At 35.6% G+C, this 15769-nt stretch overlaps 1 protein-coding gene across 8 annotated transcripts in view; it reads left to right on the top strand.

Annotated features, from left to right (window-relative positions):
• Window positions 1–15769, top strand: part of Ccdc102b (coiled-coil domain containing 102B) — a 214597-nt gene that overhangs the window by 38963 nt on the left and 159865 nt on the right. For all 8 annotated transcript variants that reach the window (XM_071602651.1, XM_027935286.2, XM_071602652.1 and 5 more), the window contains exon 4: window positions 2448–2556. In XM_071602651.1, coding sequence (XP_071458752.1) covers window positions 2448–2556 — 109 coding nt within the window. The remainder of the gene's footprint in view (window positions 1–2447; window positions 2557–15769) is intronic.

The raw sequence follows: 15769 nt of genomic DNA, 5'->3' as shown, positions 1-15769 counted from the left end.
ATATTTTATGTGACTGAAAGTATATGTGAAATAATATAATTATTTATATTATAAATCCCCTAGCTAGTGTTTGAACCATCCTTACCTAATCAGAGAGAGTCCAGAGAGAGAAAGAGAAAGACAGAAAGAAAGAGAGAGATGATCTTCTTCAACTAGGTAAAAAACCCTGAAAGAAAAATAACTGCAATAATTTTGATAAAACTTAATATTAAGCCACAACGTGGGTCAACATTCATTCTCAGTGACATATAACATTTTTTAATGCACATTATTTTTCCCAAAAAGTTTAACTTAATTTGAATTATTAAATTATCATTTGATTTAAATTCAATGTCAAAAGGTGACACTTGATTTCTGAATATATAGGATTTTGAATTTGTGATTTAAATATCTAGAATTTATCAATTTTTCAAGTATAATTTTCTTAACATTCTATTTTTCAAATAACAAAATTAGTTTTAGGCAAAATATCAAGGCATATTCCATTACACAAATGTAGTTAACTAAAATTTTTGATTAATTTTTTAGTAATTTTACATTTTGTCTACCATTTAAGTTTTTCAAATATTGACAATATTCCAAATTTCTATTCATTCAAACCTAATAAATCAAAATTTTAAATTTTATGATGATTATCTTGAATGTCCCAACAAAGTTTCAAGCTTAGAGCTACAATTTTTAGACTATTCAACTTAAATTCAAAGTGCTAGTTAATACCTGAAAACTTTTAATATTCTAATATGCATTATCATCCCAAATTTAAAGTTTCCATGTGCCCAATAGGTATTGTATTTCCTAAAGTATTTCAATGATTTGTAGACATACTTTCTAATTCAACACAAAATAATATATTTGGTGATCTGAAAATTATTTCTGTACTTATTTTCTTCTCAATATCCCAAACACTATTTCTGTGCTTTTTTTTTTTCTTCTCAACATCCCAAACACAGTCACTAATTTGGACAGAAATAAATCTTGGTAAGAAGCTTGGGTGTTGGCTGGCTGGGTTTGCTCATCAGAAATTGGAGCCGAGGCTATTAATTGGAAGCATAGATATTCATAGGCACAGTTTTGAAACCTAGACTTCTACACTGAACTTTTTCATTTGGTAATTTTGTTTAATGTATTTGCTGTGATAATAAGGATTGCAAATCAAAATCCTTATAAAATTTATGGTGGATTTTTTTCAACCTGAGTCCTTTGTAGTTAAACTAAGCTGTAAATAAGTCTTTTATATCCTTGTGTGGCTTGATTCATGCAAATGCAATTATATAACTCTTTAATAGTCTCCTTATCCATTTGATTGGATTAAACTAATATATTTATAGCCTGATACTATTTGAATTATTCTTACAGCATTGCTACTAGGAAAATTCATATTTCCTACAGATAGGTAAATGATGCTCAATTTTGATTCCACATGCATTTTCTACTTTATAAATACATTTCAAGCTCTTCCTAATAGCACTTACCATTACTAAAATAAATCTGTGTGCTTATTAATTATAATTACCATAAGGCTTTAACTATCAAACACAAAAATCTCAGTGTTATATAACACTCAGAATTTATTTAGCTAGAGCTGAGCATGTGCGGTCTTCACTAGTTTTTTGCTGTTTCACATCTAATATCCTCTGTCTGAGCTTAGAGTTGAGGAATGAGGAAATCAACCCCATCATGAAACGAGGAAAAAGAAGGAGGATGTTTGAACAGAAATCTAATATCTCAGACAGGCGAGGACAGGCCAGCTGTAAAGGTCAACCTATGCTAATGACAATCACACATAAATTAATTATTTTCAGTGACTCACTCTAGTGGACATTGTGGGCAAGGAAAAAAAAATATCAAAGGCTTAGGTGTTAAAAGACCAGATTTTATCCTACTTCTGTTTCTATTTCTACAAATGGAACATGAATCTAAATTATTTCCAGTAGTTTAAATAGAGATCACAGTGAAATTGCTTTGTTAAAACTAAATTGCAAATAATAAAAATATTTTTGATCCCCAATAAGTGACTAATTTTTAAACTTAGACGAGCTTCTTGGTGTTCTGTGTCATATCAGAGGATGCTTCATTCATATACGGTTACAAGAGGAAGATGTGTCAAAACCGCGATGAAATTAGAAACATGTATGTCCTTCTGTGGGTGGAAGTCATGGAAATGTGAGGAACTGACAGAAATGCACGGCAGCAAGCAGAAGGGCAGTGTTGGCAAAGCTGAGTTTACTTTGTTTGATCTACCTTAAAGCTAATTGCCAGAATAACAAATTCAACCAAGTTTTAGTCAATATTTATACATTTTATACATTGAAAGCACATTTTCTCTCATAATGGCCATTAACAAGTATCAAAGATTAGGAAGAAAGAAAACACAAAAATTGATACATTCCTAAAATCATTTTCAAAATATGTCTATTTCACTTTCTTTTACTTCTTACATGTTTTAGGATGCGTGTTGCTCTGGAAAAGGAGGTAGAACGCCTGGAGTCAGCTCTGTCCCTGTGGAAATGGAAGTACGAGGAGCTAAAGGCCTCCAAGCAGGCCAACGTGCAAGAGGTACGTCAAGATTCAGAGGAGAGCGGGCAGCAGGTTGCCTGTCTCGGAGTGGGTAACGCAGTGAACCCAGGGCAGAAGGCATGGCAGAGAGGAGAAGGTGGCTAAAAGATGGAAATTCCTCTAAAGAAAACTATTTGAAAGCACGTCAGTAGCAGACTTAGTCACACCCTGGCAGTAAGAGTCTGGTTCTGAATGGCACACTGTGCTGCAGTTTTATGTTAGTATTTCTGTTTCTTAGAACCCTCTGTTGTATATATTTGAGGTGTACATATAGACGGTGAGATGGTTCTTGATCAACATGACGGTTGGTACCCGGTACCCACCATAGACTCCTGGGAAGGGACTGCTCACGTTGTATTTCCTACCATCCATCATAAACAACTAACTGCTCATATTCTTTAATGAAGCAGTCTGAAATATCAATTTATCCCTAGTGGGTTTAGGTTCTGTTCATGGTAGCATTATAGTTATTTATGATCAACTATTTTTCTTTCTAAAAAATATTTTTTGTTTGTAGATGAACACAGTACCTTTATTTTATTTATTTATTTTTATGTGGTGCTGAGAATAGAGCATAGTGCCTCACACGTGCTAGGCAAGCACTCTATCACTGAGCTACAACCCCAGCCCCCCCAGTTGCCTTTTTACATTTCTTTTGCATTATTGCCTGTAGAATATTGTCATTGACCCTCTCATTTGAATGGTTTATTAATACCTAGTATTCAAAGACATGAAAAGAATGAAATCCTGCCTTTTGCAACAATGTGGGTGGAACTGGAGATCATTGTGTTAAGTGGAATAAGTCAGGCGCAGAAAGACATCCTCTGTGCAACCTCACTCCAAAGTGAACATTAGAATACAGATGTCATACAAGTTGGGAGTAGAAAGGTGGTGACCACAGGCTGGGGCCAGGGAAAAAGGAGGCCTAGTGGAGGTCAAGCAGTGTGGGGTGACTGAGATGGGACTAAGAGGTTTGGGCTTGCTGTTTCACAGTAGGGTAATTATAGCAATGGCAACGTGTTTCAAAAATCTGGAAGAAAATACTTTGAATGTTTTGCCATACAGAACTGGTAAATATTTGAGGAGATAGATATGTTCAAAATGATGTACACACTACAATGTATTCAATACACAATGTATTCATGTATTGAAACAACACACAGTGTCTCATAGATACATATACAATTTTTAAGTTTTAGGTATCAGTTAAAAATAAATTTAATAAAACAAAAAGAAAGTTGGGCACTGTGGTGCACACCTGTAATCCCAGCAACCTGGGAGGCTGAGTCAGGAGGATCACAAACTCAGAGACAGCCTCAGAACTTAGTGAGGTCCCTAAGGAACTTAGCGAGACCCTGTGTAAAAAAAAATAAAAAATAAAAATAAAATAAAATAAAAAGAGCTGGGGATGTTGCTCAGTGTTAAAGTGACTCTGGGTTCAATCCTTTACCCTACCCCCAAAAAATTAAAAAGGAAAGTAATTGTACATATTCTGTGTTCATTGTATCAGGTTAGTGTTCGGGAAAGAAAAATGAGCAAATCAAAGGAAAGAAAATAATGAGCAAGAATACTGACAACTAAATCCTATCAAGTAGGTTAACATTTAGCAGGTGCATGTGAAATATGCAGATTATCGTATACATGCACACACACTTACACAAATATATGAACTGGTGATATTTATATATGCACAAGTACCTAACTGAACCTGGAGACTCTGGGTACAAACATTTGCAATTAATTAGTTTACTTTTACTGGAAGAATAGTTTACAATATGAAAAATCATGTTATTCTTAAATACGTGTATATGCTATATATGCTAATGGATTCTAAATTTGACTAAGAAAACTAATATGTGAGATAAAATTGGTTTGAAATCCAATTTTCAAAAAGGCCACATGCATGTACTATCTCTTGCCACTAGTGTGCAGTGCAGACTTGATAATGTCACTGAGTTTCATAAGCCTTTTTATTCAAGAAATTTAACACTAACATTGTAACTGGTTGGGGAAGAAGTCATGGTTTCGATTCGGTTTATAAAGCAATATGTATATTTTTAAATGTTTGATATTTTATATTCAAAGATGATTTTTGGTAGCAAGTCTGATAATGTTCACTCTAAACAAATCAACAAAAATATTTAGGTGAAAAAAATAAAACAAATATACAATTATAAAATATAAATTTCTTCTTTGTTTGATGTCCATACAGAATTACGTATTTATACACATGTGATGCTTTTGCAATATATAATAGTGGTAGGGTTTTCAGAATAGAAGAAAGAAGACAGAATTTTTATTATAGATGAAGAAAATTTATAAACATAAATGGTTTGTTCTATTTATACGGGATTGAAAAAAATCTCTTTCACCTCCTAACAAGTAACTCATTTTATTCTTAGAATCTTTTTGTATGAATGTTGTATGCACATTTATTTTAATTTTTATATAATGATGAAATGTTTAAAAATATTCAAAACTGAACTAATAAGAATACCTAGTCACATATAATTAATTATATGTCTTTTGTTTAATTCTTTTTAATAATGGATTACAACAGAAGAAGGATTTTATGGTATATTTTAAAATGGCATTGTCAGGTAAGTGTAAGGACAAAATATTCAAAGTCTAGATACAAGTTGATTGACATTCAGAAAAAGTGTGTCATGATGCATGAGTTGAAACTTTATATGTATTATTCTTTCTTACTCTCTGTCTCCTCAAAACTTTTGATAATTACCTTCACTTTCTAGTTTTATGGTTTTATACATAAAACTGTTCAAATATAAGAGCAGTTCTTTTGTGGATACCAGAAACAGTTTAAAAGCAAATTCATGTCTGGTTGAGGACTGCTGATGGAAAGATTAGCAATTGTTAGAGCTGGAAACAGATGTGCTTGGTCGAGCTAGATTTTTAAAAATGTATTTAAAAGTCTGGTGTGCTTTAGTGAGAAATCATTCTTAAATCACTGACATTTAGAGGAGAGAAATGGTAAGAATTTAATTGTAAAATCTAAGTAAGTATTTAAAATGCAACCAAGATAATAAGCAATAGAGGTAATTATATCCAAAATGCTGTTCCTGTGTTGAATTTAATACTTATTCAGCTCTTTCCTTGCAAGTCTATACATATTGATTTGGAATTAGATTACGAATTCTAAGTGTGCTGAAATGATCATTCCTATGAAATCTCATGGTCTAGAGGATCAAATATTCATGCAAGAAACATTGATTACAAATAACTGTGACAACTCATTTAAAGAATCAATGACTCTTATTCTTTCCATAATGGAAGAGATCCTTTGACATATATAAGAATACTGCTAACATTTTAAATCGTCTCAATCTAAAAACCTGAAAGATTACATTTTTCTTGAAAATACTGTGCTTCTACCTCTTACTCTTTTATGGATTGTATTAAATAAAATATAAAATATTGTATCATTTTGTGATCATAAAATATGTCTAATAGTTTATAATTCACAGTGATTTTCATTAAATGTTTGTGAATGATTATGTTCAGAGGCAAAGGCATCTTGCTACCCCGATGGTAACAGCCTGCATCAGAGTCTTACCTCTGACATTTCAAACACCTTTCTGATGTGGTGGTAATAGGTTAGAATTACTAGCTGCACAAGCTAAAATTTTACACTTACATTTTTTAAAGATATGTCATGGGGACGCTATTCCACACCTACCAAGAAAAGGTCCTTGAAGATTCTTATTAGAAATAAGCATCTGGAGAACTATTAGCACAGTTGTGAGAGCCAAGCTAATTTGGAAACATTGTCTCATTGCTATTCTTGTGGCTTAAGAAATAATTTCATAGAAGTGAGTGAAAACATTAATGTATCTCTTCAATTCTCCCTCCAAACTACATCTGGTACCATCCCTTTCCATTCCTGCCCCATCCCCGTCAGAGCCAGCACCATCTCTTGCTTGGTGTCTCCATCCAGGTCTCCTCACCACCATGCCTGATCTACTTGACTCCTTTTCCATCCATCAACCAAGGAGACATTTCTAAAGCTTTACATTTGTTTGAAACATTCCAAGACCTCCCTTGCACTTAAAGTAAGCGCTGTCTTCCAAGAACTTTGGGAGTCCAGGAAATGCAAATTCACCTGGCCAAACCACCTTGCAGACATTTGATGGATGCCCAGTGATGACACCACTCATTTCTACCTTAACTGCTGAGCAGTGACACAATTTTAGCTAATAGTGCCCAACAGACTTTTTTTTTTTTTTTTTTAAGTAAGTACCATCCCTTTTTCTCCTCTGTTTGGAGGGCAGTCTTCTTCCACTCTGCCACTCTGTGGTCCTCTGGGTTCTCGGAGGCCACATAGCTGGATGATAGGCATCAGGATAAAGATTAGGAAAAAGGAAGGAGGTCAAGTGGGAATGATTTAGATGGGCCAGGCTTCGGAGTAGAGCACATAACTTCCCCTTCCCAACTCGAGGTGCGTTACTCAGTGGACCAGCCACACAGAATTCTATGTTGAGAAATACGTTCAAATGTTTTACTCAAAAGGAGAAAGAAAATAGATTAGATAAGCATCTAACTAGTGTCCCATTTAGGGTCAACATGTTATCTAATACAGTGATACTTATTAATATGACATCTTGTTAATAAATGCATTGGCTAAAATATTGCTTTCATTGTAATTGATAAATGATGAAGAATTCAGCTTATATTTAAGAGAACGCAGGCTTCCTAATTCTGAACCCTCACATTAAGAGCTTGCCTTACATCCATGCAGCTGTTTTTACCCCAGGGGACCCTGTCACTTCATGGCCTATGTTCTGGAGAAAGATTGCAGGGTGTGTGCTTCCCACACACATCTCTTTCCCAGAGAAATGGGTGGTGGTGGGGGTGAACAGAGCTGCACATCTCCAGTTTCCCCTTCAACTCACCAACCAGATGATCCCCCATCCACTGGGGAGGCGAGTGGAGTCTTGGGGGGCAGCTGGGCATCTACAGGGGTGATGGCCTGTGTGGTTACAGGTCAGCAGTGCCTCTGCTCTTCTTCATCTTCTCCCTGGCCATGTGAACCTCCAGCTACACTGGCATTCATTCCTTTCAACAGACAAACAGAAGGACTTGCTCAGTACCCGGGTCCACGCTGCTCAGTGGCTAGGTCCGCCCACCCTTCTGTGTCCAGAACACCATAGCAGCTTTCTTGGCTCCTACCTGCCAGGCACACCTTGCTGTGCACCTCAGTTTACGCATCATGTCATTAGAGTCATTTCTTTCCAACACCTGCTTCTTTTCCTGTTTACCCTCAATACAAGGTGTGAAATTTTGAAAGACCTCATCAGAACGAGTAGAGCTTTGTATTCATGTGCCTCAACCCAGTGTTGAGCACAAGTTTTCAGTTTGTGGTGGATCTGAAATGAGTTGGACACGGTCCTGGTATTTTCCTTGCTAGCTCTACTTGTGTCTGTTCTGCGCACTGGCTGTAGCTGCAGTGTGAGGAGACTAGTTGAAATCCTACCCTTGTCTTTTATTAGCCTGATGATTCCACTGCTCTGCATCCCTAAGGATTTTAGATTTTCCAGGGCACTGGAATGAGTCTTTATCCCTGAAGTCCTATCCATCATGAAAATTTGTTCAGCCCGTTCTTTGTATGACATAAATTAGCTTATCAGGAAAAGAGTAAGGCAGATAAAACACCAAATTAGAATTCGGCAAATGCAGAAGAAAAATGAAGCATATGGGACCCACTTTGCTGACATAAGTACCTTCAAGACCTTTTTAAACAAATGTAATTAAGAATGATACAAGCACTAAATTACATAAGTCAGAATTAATTAAACTACTAGTGGATAATTTATAGGCATTGCCAAGGTAACCCTCAGAACACTGAGATGACTGAATATACACTAAGATCATTATGGGACTCATCAAAAAAATTTAGCCTATTTCTAATCCATTTTACTTGTGGAAACATAAATTAAAAAGAAGATGAAAACAGATATTTTAACATTTATTTAACTTAAGCAATACTATCTTAAAAAATAGAAGGAAAGAAATCAGCTAATATTAAATTAAGATATACATATTAGTAGTTTGAGAATAATGGTAATATTAGGCTAAAAGAAATAAGGACTAAAGTCTCTAAGAAAGTTACAAAAAAAAGTTAATTTACCCCACACCTTGGCGATGTTTCACCCAGTATGGAGCAGAGAATTCATGAAATATTTTTATCTCTATTCCACTGGGTGGGCTATTTTGCAGTGGTCCTTGCCTCATAAATGCAAAGTCTCTGTCTTTTTTTTTTTTCTATAAGAAAACCTTATGCAGGGACATTCTGTGTAGACTATTCCATAGATAAAGATCCACCTCAGTACATAGCATTGGTCTTTTTAACTGGAGGACCAGCTGTCCTGTTGAGAAGGAGATTGAACAAGGTCATCTGCCTTCTTCCCTTCTCCCTGAAGGTTTCCTCACCTCCCCACCTCTTCCCCCCCTCCTCCCCGTCCCGACATCAAAAGTTTTGATTGTGTATATGGCTGGGTGAAAAATCAGATTGAATAAAAAATATGTTATCTCACTTTAAAAATGCTTGGACATACAGACATCTGAAATGATAAACTGAAAATTGTTCATTCTTTTCACATATATTGTATAACCTTCATTATTTTCTAAACATTCCCTTTTAGACTTTTAAAATACATAATCTGAGGTCAGGGAACCAAGGTGGGAGTTCAGGATCTGTGGGGTTGTGAAGAGGCATGTTTGTATGTAACGAGATAAAATTGCTTGCATGGGCAATATAATTGAAAAATGGGTAGTGCTCCTCCTTTTTGGAATTTCTGAACCAAATGCAACATAAATTATAATGCTCCCTATTATTCTACCCAGCTTGTGCTTTGTGCTAATGTAGAGGTTAGAATTTTTTTCTTTCTTTCTTTTTGCGTTTTACTCCATAGCTGTACACATTCTTTAAAAAATTATAATCATTTTCAAAAGATATAAGCTCACCCAAAATTAAAATGTTGGATAACACAGATGAAAACAAACATGTACAATAAATTCTATGTGGATATTTCACTAGTGTATCCTGAGATAATTTGGCTTAGGCACTGAAGAGTGGAAGAACAGCACAGGAAATGAACCACACAGAAACTAAGGGAGAAAGCTGGATTCCTTTGGATGAGAGGAGATAATAGGAAAAAAAAAAAAAACACTCAGGGGATTGAAATACAACAAGTAAACAACAACCAGAATGAAAACAAAAGAGGAAAAAAGAATGTGCAAAAAAGCCAAGTCACCACTCACCACTCCCCCATGCTCTGCGGGAGGGGAGTCCTGCCATCTCCACACTCCTGCCAGCAGACTGTCTGGAGTTACAAACCCCATTTCTGGGACTTGATCACTTTTTAGTGACTTATTATCCCCCAATGCTTCAGACTACTTCCTAGGTCACTGGTCACCCCTGGAGAGCACAATTTGATGCGGTGCAATCAGGATTGCTCGGGGATAGCAGGACAAAACATGACAAGTCACGTGGAAGACTGCCTTGTAGCTGCCCTGTATAGGGTTGTGCCATCTGAACACCCATAGCATCCCCAGCACCTCTCCTGGCTGGGTGCTTCCTAACTGGCACCTATAATTTACAAGCATTAAGAAATCACAGGCAGAAGGCTAAAAGAGCACTTTAGCTAGCATTTTCCCACAGATCACACAGGAGGTTGAAAGATGCATAGCCTGCATCCTGCAAGAGAGGGGACCCTTTGAAATATACTTTAGAATGTGTAATTGCCACTTGAGGGAAATTTCCTTTGCAATATAGTACAGAAGTTATGATCAAAGCCAATTGGGATATGATTTTATATTTATATTAAAACGTTGTCTAATGTGTACAAAATGAGGTGCTGGCAGAATCTTGTATGGTAGCTCTCACATGTATAATCTGAATACCATACAAATATTTAAGATATTTTAATGCAGTCATAATGAATTAGCAAAATTCATTAGATTCAGCTAGGAAGAATTTAAAAATTATAGCTAGATTGATAGATATGTCTTTATCTCCAGGTCCCTCTTTTAGAGATTTTTACTTAATTGAATTCAGGGCTTCTTAGGTATCTGTATTCTGAGATGCTCATTATTCTGCTGTGTATTCTCCTTTGAGAACTGCTGCTTTAAGTCACTATATTCCAAAGCTAGAAGAGAGCATGGAGATCCCAAAGACCAACTGTGATGTTTAATTCTTTGTGGCTGCTTGAGTGGACCACAGGATGCCCAAATACTCGGTCAATTATTTTCATTGTGGATGTGAACATATTTTGGGTGAGATTAACATTTGAATCCAGAGACTCGGGATAGCAAATTGCCCTCCCCAGAGTAGTTATATCTCATCTAATAAATTAAAGGCCTAAATACAACAAAATTGTGACCTTCCCAACACAGTGACTGGGAACACCTCCAGCCTGCCTTCCTTCTAGCTGGATGCTGGATTTTTCCTGACTTCATGGGTCTACAGCTGCTAACTGTAGATCTTGGGATTTAGTTTACGTAATTCTTTCTGGGCATGTGTATACTTATGTATAAAAAAACATGCACATATACACCCTCACACAAAAAGCAACATACACACACAAACATCTAATTGGTTTTCTCTGAAGAACCTGGATAATCTATCCAACCCTCTCAAAAGTGTCATAATTTGGCCCAATCAATTCCCTACAAGTTCCAGGTTCTGTCCATTCAACAAATTTTCCTCTTCTACTAATTGTGTTATGGGGCCCCAAAAAGGTACGTGTGTTTCTAGTTAATAACTTCAATTCTTAAATGAGATATATAATTTATTTAACTTACCCTGCATATTAATTTGTAAGTTGACTTAAAATAATTTTGCATGTAGGGTAGAGAAAAGGATATGTTGATGAAAAGATATTTCATATTTTACTTATTTATTTAAATTAAACTACATACCATTCTACAAAGAAGGAACATGATTTCTCATTTCGAAGGAAAAATTAGGGGATGCTGATGAAGCTTAAGATCAGGGCCCCTCTACTTGGACCTCTTCCAGGTCCTTGACCTGGAATAGCTGTGGCATGTTTGGGATCTTGCCAAGTCAGAGCTGAGTAGAAGCTACATGCAGTTTGTAGGCACTGGAATATAGTTTTGAAATTGTTTCTTGTGTGTGTGTAGACAATATGGAAACTGTCTTGACAATGCAGCATAGCTTTAAATAAATATTACCCAGAAAGTATTTTCTAAGATACCTGTGATGGACAAACTTCCAGAAGTGAAAATGCTAAATAGCAAATAGACCTACATGGTAACACTGTGATCTTATTTAATCCCACTTAATTCACAAACACACAAAAAATGATCAACTGTTCTGGAAGAAAGGCTAAGGTTTCCCTATGAAAAAAATATACTAGAAAGTCACTTTCATACTAAAAGTTTATCAGAGTCTTCCTTCCTTCCTTCCTTCCTTCCTTCCTTCCTTCCTTCCTTCCTTCCTTTCTTTCTTTTTCATTCATTTGGTACAAGGGTTGAACCCAGAGATGCTTAACAACACTGAGCTACAACTCCAGCCCTTTTTATTTATTTATTTTTTTATTTTGAGACAGAGTCTCACTAAGTTATTTAGAATCTTGCTAAATTACTGTGGCTGTCCTAAAATTTACAATCCTCCTGCCTCTGCCTCCCAAATCTCTGGGATTACAGGCGTGAATTACCAGGATCACCTCATCAAAGTATTTACAATTTAAAAATCTAGGGAAAGAGTTTTGTAATGTTTTGAACAACCAATAAAAAAAAAATCTAGGGAAAAATTATATTGTCATTACTTTGTGATTTTTATGGTATTTGTCATCTTTCCAAAATTTGTGAGTTGTGCTTATCATTCTGAATAAATATTTACTTTCATCCCTAGTTCTTCTTGGTTCCCAAATTGGGAAGAAATCACAGTCTGTGAGACCTGACTTCACGATGGTCCCACTCCCTTTCTGCATGCCCCCTGTCTCCGCGAGGTGGCGCTCCTCCACGTGGCGCTGGTACCTGCGTGCGCACAGATTGATAGCGCGGGCACCCAGGCAGGTCATCTGGCCTGTTTGTCCCCTACGGTGTAACCACCTCGAGGGTAGAAAAACTCTTTCATCCTTCAGGGCTCCTCTGCTACCTCAGTGCCCGACTCCCACTTACAAATGGACTTAATGGGGGTAGATGAATGCTGCAGGGCCGGAGCAGAAAGTTGCTGAGAGTCAGGACTGCGTTCTTTGTCCTATTTACCACGGTTCTGACGGGTTGGGTTTCTGTTTTAACTTTCCACCACACAGCAAGCAGGTTTTTGCTGATTCTAGATATCTGCACTGTGTTTACCCAAAAAGGCACAAAGCCCCAAAGAAGAAAAGTGATTTTGTCAGCTATTTGGTTGTGAGAAGTAAGCGCAAAGGTCAGACTCCTCTGGCAGCCAGAGACTCCAAGAACGCCATATGTCGAGGGAGAGTTCGGGAACGCGTTAGCAAACTGTAAGTCACAAGATGAGCGAGAAATCATCCGAGATGGAAAGTACGCGGTACCACGTGTGCAACTTCAGACACCATTTCAGTTCTGAGTGTGAGAAGCAGAGTCCCCTGCTGAGCCCCATTCCTCCCTGCTGAGCCCCACTCTGGATGTTAGATTATGACACACGTAAGAAGTGAGTGAGTGGGGTTTGGATTCTTCCTGAAACAGGGGCTCCAGTCTGACAAAAGAAGCCCGAGGCCCTGCCAGGCTCAGTCTGTTGGATTAAGAGAGCTCCAAACAGAAGCTCTGTATAATTTCCAGTTAAATTGGAAGGCATAACTGCCCTAATCCTTTTGATTAAAGCGATCTTTCTTTGTTTTTTACATATTTTAGCAGATTTATTGAAATGCAATTCACATACCATATATTTCATACATTTAAAGTATACAATGCAATAGTTTTAATAGATTCACAGAATTGTATAAGCTTCACCCTAATCAACTTCAGAGCATTTATAACGGCCTCCCAGGAAACTGGTAGCCACCTGCAGTCAGAACTCATTTTCCTGACCCCTGTGACCCCTGTGGCTTCTGTTGCCACAAACTCATTTCATGCTATAGATCTGCCCATTCTAGGCATTTCATATAATAAAATTATGGACTGGCTTCTTTTACTTTATGTGATTTTCAAATGATTTCTGTAATCTGCTACATTAGCACCTTTTTGTTATAACCCAATAAAGAACATAAACATGCTGATTTTTAAAATAAAAACCTGATTTAGAAAAAATATACATAAGAAAGTTTAATGTTATCTTTTCCAATAGAAAAATACTAACATTTAGGTGTTTGAGGCATGTCTGGGCCAAGAGGTAAATTTTTTCAATGTTATTTTCCTTAAATGAAAACTTCAATTTTGGCAAATTCTTGTTCACTATTTCCTGTTTTATAGAGACGTACTAAGTCAGAATCAAAGAAAAACTTCGATTTCTAAAGCCATGCAAGAATTGTAAGATATTCTCTTATTATGATACAGTTAGCATTAATTTTTACTTGATGAAGTCTATGCTTTAGCTTTAGTAAATTATTTCAACCATGATTATTTCATTTGATTTAGTTTCACACTATTGCGATTATTTGCATCTTCAGGCAATATTTAATTAAGAATTAAATAATGTTAATTCTTTTAAAAGTCTGTTTATCTACAACTTAAGATCTAAAATGTGTTTTTTCCACCAATAACTTTGTTATGAATAATTTCAACTTCTGTATGAGCTGAAGGAATAAGGGCTGTGGAGGAGAAAGAGGGATCTTAGATAATAATCTGTAAAGTTTTAAGTTTAAGAGCAATACATTATAAGGGAACCACTTTCAAGAAAATCTTGAAGATGCTTCCACATAGTATTTTACTAAAACCACAATAATGATTTGTTTTATAGCTGCAATTCATAAAAATATTTATTATACATGATATAAAGAACTCCTCATGCTATATCTATATGTATGTATTCACACACACATCATATATATAAATGTGTCATATATATGTCGAACCTAAAAGTCAGTTAGTTTTAATGTAGTATAGTTTGTATGTAGTAATGTTTTGTTAAGTTATAATAACTTTCTATAATATTTTTAATTAAAACAATTTTTCTGAATTAAAGAACAAAGTGCATTATCCACTTTTGTGTAAAACTTCGAATTTTATATTGTTTCACGACATTAACCATTTTTTCTACTACTAATTTATCAATAGACATCGTTTCAATCACTTTTGTAGCACATTGGAAGCTACTTAAACTGATATCTAGTCTGCTTTTCTCCTCTGATGGAAAGTAAAGTAACTGGAGATCTGAATAGTGTGAAATGCCCCAGTGTATATGAGAGCTTTGTCAAAACCACACCTACAACACAAGATTCCTGGTTCTTTTACAGTATCTTTTCAACTACTCTGCTGTTATTCTTTGATCAAAATGCTAGAAATTTCATTTGGAGCCTGTGACTAAGAAATTAAATTTACTTCTTGTGGTTTAGTGTATGAAGTTTTTAGAAATGAATAACTCATGAATTAAATAAAAAAGTCATGTTTCCAATTTAAAAATGGAATAAAGGATAACAATTGATTTCTATATAAAAATTATATTTCTCAGTTATTTCACAAAGTAATTTCTTTATACAGATCACATTTGTATAATCATTTCTCTCTGCATGTATATTATGTAGGTTAGCAGACAATTTCACAAAGAACTATAACATTTTATCTGAAATATATACTAGATAACTTCTGGATAAGATATAAATTAAACTTCTCAGATGTTTGTTCTGTGCAAGTCATGATCAATCCTATGTTGACCGTATGATGTCCTCTCTAACCTTGTGGCAAAATCTCTTAGAAATAATAATTAATTTTTTTGGAACTCACATTGGCTTTTCCCTGGCCTTTGAGTGACTGTGGACAAAATTCAACAGTCAGCTGAAATGTATAATCTTGGATTATTGAAGCCAATACTGGACCTTTACTTCATTGCAAGTGAGAGTCAAGTAGCATACAAAATGGCAGTACTTATCCTAAATGACCGTTTATTTATTTATTTTTACTTAGGAAGATAACTTTGCTGAATCTATTAAAATTTAAAACTCTCTAGTAATTCCACTTATCAATATCTACCCTAGAGTAACGCTTACATGTGCACACCAAGATGTAGGTACAAGAATAGTAACTTGAAATTTAAAACAACTTAAATGTACAT

This window comes from Marmota flaviventris, chromosome 16 (genome assembly GCF_047511675.1).
Source record: "Marmota flaviventris isolate mMarFla1 chromosome 16, mMarFla1.hap1, whole genome shotgun sequence".
NCBI classification, from domain to species: Eukaryota; Metazoa; Chordata; class Mammalia; order Rodentia; family Sciuridae; genus Marmota; species Marmota flaviventris.
Note: the sequence above shows the minus strand (reverse complement) of the source record. Positions and strands in the feature narration are given on the sequence as shown.